Here is an 8116-nt window from a genome sequence, read left to right on the forward strand (position 1 = left end):
GCGTTGGCCTTACGGCCGGGGAGAATGCCGTGAGTTTCCTTTCCGTGGTTGGTTTCCTCGTATCTCCCAGAGAAGCCTTATTTCCACGGTGGCAGTTTGCTTTGGTGAAAATACGGCACCCCTTGCGAAGGGCACATCGGGCATTAGCCCTTGGCTAATTACTTGCTGCAGGGGCGGGGTGGCGGCCGGGGGGAGGCGGCCGGGGGGAAGCGAGCAGGCTGTGTGATGTCCAGGCGTGCCCTCCCGCCACCGCTGCGTCCTGGGGTGCTGGGTTGGCCTGCCGCTCCAGCGCCTCAAACTGCGGCAACAGTTCCCGCGTTCCTTCCCTGCGGTGGAAGGAGCGAGGATCGATGGAGGTTTATTAGACACAAGGGCGGTCTCCCCGGTGGGAGAGGCCCCGTCTAGTCGGGAGCTGGGCTACCCCAGCCATGCGGTCTCTGCCGTGGGCGGGGGGGCCTGGTGCTGTATGCCCGTGGGCTGCAGGTGCCGCCCGGCTCCGAACGGAGTCCACGAAGCGGCCAGCGGCTGTGAGGTGTCATCAGAGAGCTGCAACAGCTGGGACTTGTCCGTGCCCAATTCACTGCCTTAATGTGCTCAGGCAGCGGGGCTGTGGAGCACATGCCGCAGTCGTAGGGGGACAGGGTTTTCCCAGAGTTCAGGAGACTCAGGGGAGACCAGGAGCCATCTTTATAGATGATCCTTTTAGCAGTGACCTAGGAATTTCCATCTCGTCAGTGCCCTGTGGGAACTGCTGCATGATTGCTTTTTCCAGGGCTTTGTCAGCCCAGTTTTACATGATGAAATTTGGCCTTGTTCTTTTCTTCTGAAGCTAAAATTGGTGGTTCCTAAACGAACCCTGCTTCTAAGAGTGGTTCTGCACCAAAAACATGCATGGGTTTTTGTTCTCCCTTTCCTAGGGTTGATACGATTAAAAAAAAAAAAAAAATCTGTGTTCTGTAAGGTGCTAGATACAGCTCATAACATGAAAAACGGGTTGGCACAGCCCTTCGTTCCACAGCCATGTTGACCTTGTCAACATTTGAGTGCTGGCTGTAGTATTTCCTCCTGTCCACAGACCGAAATTTATTTCACCTTCTGTCTGTATATTCTGTTTGTTGTTAGAAAATGAAGACTCAGCCCAAATGACAGAGCCTGCAGATCATCTGGTTGATTCTTTGGAGTCCACTACTTCACAGAGCAGGTAGGAAAATCTTTTTGTGTATTGTGGCCCATTGCACATAACAGTCTGTTTCACCCCTGTGACCTCCTCCATATGGCAGCTGATTCCGTGTAGGTGAAGAGAAGGGACTGGAGACTGAATTGTCTGCTTTGGGACAGTATATACTGGACTTAGCATAGGACAGGCTGTTTTTACAGGCTTAAGGTTGTTTTAAAGCTTGTGAAATGAAGTGTAGCTCATGGCTCAGCTATTCAAATCACAGAATCATTCAGCTTGCAAGGAACCCTGCAAGGTTTTGTGGTCCATTGTAAGAGCTAATAAACTTTCAGCAGGAAATGTTCTCTATCCTGTCTGAAGGATACTTTAATAATTAAGCATTCCCACTGTCTGTAATTCTGGTGGAAGTTGAGCAAGAAAACCCTTTTTACTGTTTTCTTGACAATGTTTTGTCTTTTCTCTTCACCCTTTGTTTTCTGTGTCACTCCTTCATTAATGCTGCCGATTGACCCTGTTACTAGATGTTTGGCTTGTTATTATCTGTTGGGCATGTGGCGCTTTTGGCTGAGTCGTTGCATTGGTTACAAGTGCTAATACCATATGCAGTGGAGTTTCATTTGCCATCATACATTTGTTGCATAGGATACAATTTCAGAAATGTGTCAGTTAATTATATCAGACAGTACGTAACCACAACCTCATTGAAAAAGAGGAGTGAAAAAAAATTCCAACAAAAAACTCAATGGATCACCCTAATTACTAAAACAGCAGTTTTAGTAATTCTTGACTTGATGCTAATGACATCTGTATCAGCCTTCCTGACTCCAAATATGTGTTCTTCCATCTCTTTATTATGTCCTCTAATTTTCTTTGAAGAGATTAATATAGACTGTGAGCAAAAGGGCCAACGTAGATGCTGGATACTTGTGGATGTTACCTGATAAAATTGTCTAAGTTAGATCTCCTTTGAAAGGGATGGGGCTGGTCCAGAAGGGTTGTGTGAGGAGGAATCAGCTGATCTCTGTCTTTGTAAATCTGCTTATAAAGCTCGTGTAGCTTTTCCTAATCTTTCAGTGAGATTCTTGGGCTTCAGTGGTGTCTGGAGGAAACAATTCCCAAGCTGTTAGCCCTCAATGCTGATGGAGAGCCTTTTGAACAGATGTGTGCACCTATGGTAGCAAGTGATCAAATAGCTGTTCTCGGTGTGATCATGGAACCGCTAAGGTAAAAAGCAAATAGGTTAGAAAATGACAGCATAGAAATCCAAGTTTGTCCTGGGCTGCCAGAGAAACTGTTACAGATCATTGTGGGAGTTCTTCCTTTTAAAAAACTGTCCTCTCCAAGTGTCCCGTCTTTTCTTACACTCTCCATCTGCTGCCGCTTTGTGTATCCTGCTATTTAGCTCATTTGAGTTTTAGCTTACAGACCTTCAGGTCTATCATGCCATTTATAGGAAAGGAAATCACACTGTTGAGAGAATTTAAGTAAGAAACGGCTTTATTTCTGGATAAAATCTGTACCCTCATAGGAGTAAAGATTTGGAAATAAAAGCCACATTTTCCCTGTTCTAGTCTTCCCTATGGGCGCAGCAAGGAAAGTGTCTGAGTTGAACTGTGTATGGGGTTGGTTTAATTATTTTTTTAAACTATTCCACCCTATACTGATAGTCTGCTCCCTTGCTAATGAGAATATTTCTCATTTCTGAAAGGAAACATTTGAGGAAATGCATGTATTTTCCATTACTGCTCTGTTCACAGGTTTCTAATCATTCAGACCAAGGCAATTGACATTGGTTTTAGTGCTGTGAGAAGGCTTTGCTTTTCAAAAGGGCAGCTATTTCTGTTCTTAATAACGACTAGGCTGCTTCTCCTGGAAGTTACACATAGTATCTGAGAGTTTGACAGATGAGACTCTTCTGGCATCCAGCTGAGTTCATTTGGTATGATAACTCTTTCCAGCTCTAGAGAATATACAGCATATTTTTAATATAATTTAAAAGAAATCTCTCAACAGAGAATGTATGCCAAAGTATGTTTCCTTTCTTGCCCATTCTTTTCCTCCTACTTACCTTTCTTTTTGTTCTAACATGTCCATCTCCTCTTGTCACAGTACTTGGACCTCTTTGCTATTATTGTGCTGCTGTTGTATGTCTAACGGCTTGCTTGTTTGTGCAGCATATTTGAATATGTCAGAGACACACCTGGGTGCTCCCAGCATCGCTTGGGATTGCTAATAGGAAAGGCATAATGGGCCACTTAAACAGAAGGCATTTTCAGGATGGCTGTCAAAACTGTTTTGAATCCTTTCACTGATCCAGTTGACCTCTGATGGAATATGCAGATGTCATGTAGTAGCTGGCATAAAAGAAGTTGTCCTTTCTTGAGCAGAAAAGTTTCTCTGATTTTTGCACTTAGCACAGTGTTGGTGAGCTAGCATGCTGTGGGGGGAGTGCAGTGAATTACTAAAGTGCTGTCTAAAGGATGGTAAATACAGAGTATCTCACTGAAGGTGCTTCCTCTGGCTCACATGGAAGACCGTCATGTGGAGATAAGGGCAGGACTGGGGTGCAAAGGGCTTTTTGTGCAGTTGAAAGGTGCTGACCACAGAAGCTTGTTCCCTTCAGTCCATTTGAATTTGAGTTCCAGAGCAGAGTGATTCCTCTGCTGGCTGTGCCTGCGGTGCAAGTGCTGAATTATAGTGCTCTCTTCCTCTGAAAGGTTGCAGATTGGGTCACCTGTGAGTGCAGGTGTGACAGAGGATTTGAAGGAAGAAGCTGGCACTTTGGAGTACCAGGAAGTGGCTGAAATAGAAGAAAAGCTGCCTGACCAAATCCAGTCCCTCAAAGAGGTAGGTGGGCATTTCCTATATCTGAAAGCAAAGGACAGAGGTGCAGCAATAGTTCTGCCACCCTGCTGCTGTGCTTATGGCTATGGGACTGAAGCTTTAAGGGTTGTGTTAAGACAAAAGTAGTATTAACATGGATTCAGCTATATTTTTTCCGCTACATTGGTGAGAGATAAACGTTATCGGTCTGATTTGCAAAATGCCTCTTGTGTCTTCGGCTAGTCCTTACTTCCTGGCAGTTTTTGGCTCACTAAGGCTTCAAGGTTATTACCAACTTCTGCCCCTTGTCTGGGGCTTCTGAGAATTCCTTTCTTGCAGGTTTATGGAAGAGGGAACTGAAAGTGACTCTGTTGTCTTTTGTTTCTTTTGGTGAGCAGCCAGAGATACTACAAATACAGTCAGGAAAACCTATGTAAGTGGCACCCAGCTCAGGAGCTGCAAGTTTGCATATATGAGAGAGGGCTGGCCCTAGTGAACCAGATGGACTTTTAACTAGGACACAGCAAATGACAGTTTGATTGTGGCTGTAGTCTACGTGCACACAGAGCTGAAGGGCTCTCCCTTGAGAGATTATGTCTTGGGAGTTCTTTCCAAGAGTAGTCAGCTAAATCTGTAAGGCTGTTGCTTTGTTGAGAGTTGACAATTAACTCTGAGGCAGATGCAACGATGTGCCTGCCCAGGGACTCCTGGGGAGGCCAAGGGGTGTGTAATTTGTGAGGCATAATGCAGCATTTGACTTCAAAGTTCATGTCTTTGGTGCTGTGGGAGAAATAATACAGAGAGGTGTCTTGGAGACAGCCAGTTCTTTTTAACCAATAGAAGCTTCTGCAGGGTCTGACTTGGCTTCAGAAAGATGCCTGAATTACTAATGAGTTGTTTTAAATCCAGCTGGGGCCTTTCTTACCACGATGGTCTTTGTGACAATGTTTTGTATGTGCTTTGTGCAGGAAGCTGTTGTTCGGGTAACCAACTACCATGTACCTCAAGGAGCAGGGGATATAGTCATGATTCAGTCAGATCACACTGGTGCTGTGGATATCCTTTCAGCTGAGCTGGAGACTGCAGACCTGCTTGGGGAGCAGAGGAAAGGTGAGTCCTGAAAGGAAGCCACTTGTTGGGGACATTTTTTAAGTGCCTGTTCTGGCTAGAGAAGAGCAGAGTCTGTCCTGGAAACACCGCTAATCACTGCTGGAAATTTGGGCTCCTAGTGAGTGAGTGGGAAAATGTCACATCCAAGGCTTCTGGGAGCAGGTTCCAGAATGCAAAAGCCTTATCAGAAATAGCTTCACTGTTTTCAGATAACAGTTTGTCAGTAGTGGAAAAGTTGGGTGAGCCCATGATCTTGTCCCTTGTTTCAGCTCAGCCTCCCCCTCTGGCTCCACCCACCATGTGGACCACCGAGAAGATGAAGGAATTCAAAGCCAAGATGGGGAAGGAGAAGAATGGCCGGATGGTGGTGAAGCGAGGCGAGGTGGTGACAGTCCGTGTCCCAACCCATCCTGATGGGAAATGCATTTGCTGGGAGTTTGCTACAGACAACTATGACATTGGGTTTGGAGTCTATTTTGACTGGGCCACAGTTACTAGCACTGCCATTACTGTTCAGGTCAGCGAATCCAGTGATGAGGAAGATGAAGAGGAGGAGGAGGAAATTGAAGGTTAGTGCAGAGCTTATAAGGGTTAATTTGTGGTGCTTGTTGCCGTGCTGCTGAGAGTGTCTGTCACATGCTGTAATTTCCATCTACTTTGTTTACTCAGCCCACTTATCTCTGCAGCCTTTTGAGTTCTTGGTGAGGCTGTGATGAGAAAGCATTTAGCCCTTCCTGCTTCTGCATATGTCAATGGCTGTCCTTCTCCAAGAGCGTTCTTAAAATTGAACACAATGGAAAACAAAATTGGTATTCATTTGTTCAACTTCAGCCGATAAAAAGATTAGGGTCTGAAATTAACTTGACCATTTTTCTTAGCCTTTCAGACTGTGAAATTTCTGGTGATGAGTAGGAGCAAAATGGTTTTGTTTCCGGGTTTTTTTGGGTTGTTCCCCCCCCCCCCCCAGTACATCAGTAGCTCCTGATGACTGCATTTGTGAGGACTGCTACCTGTGTCTTTGTACTTGTGAAACACACAGCGATGTTGCCTGTTCTGTGGCTTCACTATGTGTAGCTGGGGGGTTGGTGTCTGAAATTAATTTTGCAGGCTCTCCAAAGAGGGGTAGGTTCCTGTATGAGGAATACTCTTGTAAAAGTGAATTGAGGACATAAACAGTGAGGTTATAGCTAAGAGCTTTCCTGCCTTTCTTTTGCTTCAAGTCTATATCACTGGACCACTGTTGTGTATGTAAAAGCAGTGAGGTATCTAAAAGGTAAGTCCAAGGAGAGGAGATCAGGCTGGCAGGCAAGTGGATACTGTGCCATCAGTATTGCCAAGAGACCTGGTTCTCAGCATGTCCTTTGTCATGGTAAGGAAAGCTGGACTTTGTGGGTATTATTTGCAGAAAGGTCAGAGCAGATGCTATGGATATTGCTGTCACAGTTAGCCTTCCATATATCTGGATGCCTCTGCTGCATTCTGGTCTTGTTGATCTTTTTCTGGACTACCTAGTGGCTTAACTGGCTCTGGCCTGCTTGTCTTCTCTCTCCCATTCAGGACTCGCCCCTGTTGGTGATGTGGAAAGGGGCTCCAAAAGCTATCTGCGGAACCGCTATGGAGAGATCATGCCTGTATATCGAAGGAACAGCCATCGGGAGGTGCAGGCAGGCAGCCACGAGTACCCAGGCGAGGGCATCTACCTGCTGAAATTTGATAACTCGTACTCTCTCCTCCGCAACAAGACTCTGTTCTTTCATGTCTATTACACTAGCTGAAGAAACGGGAAGGGGCAGGGACGGCAGGCAGGTAATGGTGAGTGTAGCAGGCTGCCACCGAGCCCTGGTACCACCTGACGGGCACTGCTGTGTGACAGAACCAAGGCACAATTCTGCTCGCTCCTCTTCAGACACTAACTGGTTTCTCCCTACACCCTCCTTCGCAGCTGGTCCCAGTGGAGAAAGATAGTTATGACTGCTTGGTTGTCCACAGGCAGCTGCTGTTTCTGTGGAACTTCAGGAGGTCTGCTCTGTGCAGGCATTGGTCTGGGCCTTCATGTCACAGCTGGTAAATGCCCAGAGGCCAGGTTCAGGTGGTCGTGGTTTCGATCCGTTGCGCTGGTACGAAATGAAGTGAAAATATTCTCGACCTGTTACTATTAGTGAATAACTCTTCCGACTCTCCTGCTGCATCTGCATCACTAGAGGGCACCTGTCAGCTGCAGTAAGCCAAAAGCACAGCTGGCTTGTCACCTAGCCACTGACAACCCCTTCACCTACCACCCCTACGTGTGCCACCAGCAGCCAGTGCTTCCTTCACTCGTGTGGGTGGGGGTGCCGCTGGCCAGCGGCAGCACGTGCCGCAGTGGCTAGGCCATGCTGCAACCGGCAGGCCCCAAACAGCAATCATGGCATGTGTTTGAACAGGGTGTGCGCTTCTTGGTGCACACCTAGAAGTCTATGAGAAGGTTTTCCTACAGATTAAGAATTGGATCTTATATCTGTTGATTGTAGGGATATGTAAAAAACTTCAGTGACCACCAAAAGTTTGGGGTTTTTTTCCGTAATCCAGATGTGAAGCAGAAGAAATTAGTTACTGCTGTGCTGAATAAATCAAAAAGGTTGTAGTACAACCAATAAATACCCAAGAAATGTTTCTTTGTAGCAGCATGTTGGTTCACTGGTACTGCTGCCAGCTGGATAATGCCATATGTAGCAAGGAAAAGGCGCCCCAGAGAAAGTGTAGCTTGTCAGCTGCTGTTGCTGTTGCAAAGGTTTTGTTAGGAAAGAACATCTCTGCTCAGAAATGTGAAAGGTGTGGGATTTAACCAGTCCTTTCTGTGAACCAGAATCAGCAAGGCCATTGCTAACCCTGACCACATGGTAAAGGATGGAGTTCCTTGGCATGTTTTGGTGCCTAGCAATGGCATTAATGATCACTTTCTGCTCAACTACTGGCAGAGTTGAACAAGGATTAAGCTAATTCTTCAGAGATGAATTTTAAATCATG

General features: G+C 46.1%; 1 protein-coding gene across 1 annotated transcript; it reads left to right on the top strand.

The window, feature by feature from the left end:
• Positions 1–1122: 1122 nt before the first annotated feature.
• TMED8 (transmembrane emp24 protein transport domain containing 8) lies at positions 1123–7453 on the top strand (the record flags this gene model as incomplete). Its single annotated transcript, XM_010287065.1, has 6 exons — positions 1123–1201; positions 2252–2401; positions 3895–4024; positions 4969–5110; positions 5380–5679; positions 6668–7453. Coding segments are annotated over 6 exons (1019 nt in total), but the record flags the coding sequence as incomplete, so codon positions are not given.
• Between the last annotated feature and the right edge of the window lie 663 nt (positions 7454–8116).

Source organism: Phaethon lepturus, unplaced genomic scaffold (assembly GCF_000687285.1).
Source record: "Phaethon lepturus isolate BGI_N335 unplaced genomic scaffold, ASM68728v1 scaffold43695, whole genome shotgun sequence".
In the NCBI taxonomy this organism is placed as follows: Eukaryota; Metazoa; Chordata; class Aves; order Phaethontiformes; family Phaethontidae; genus Phaethon; species Phaethon lepturus.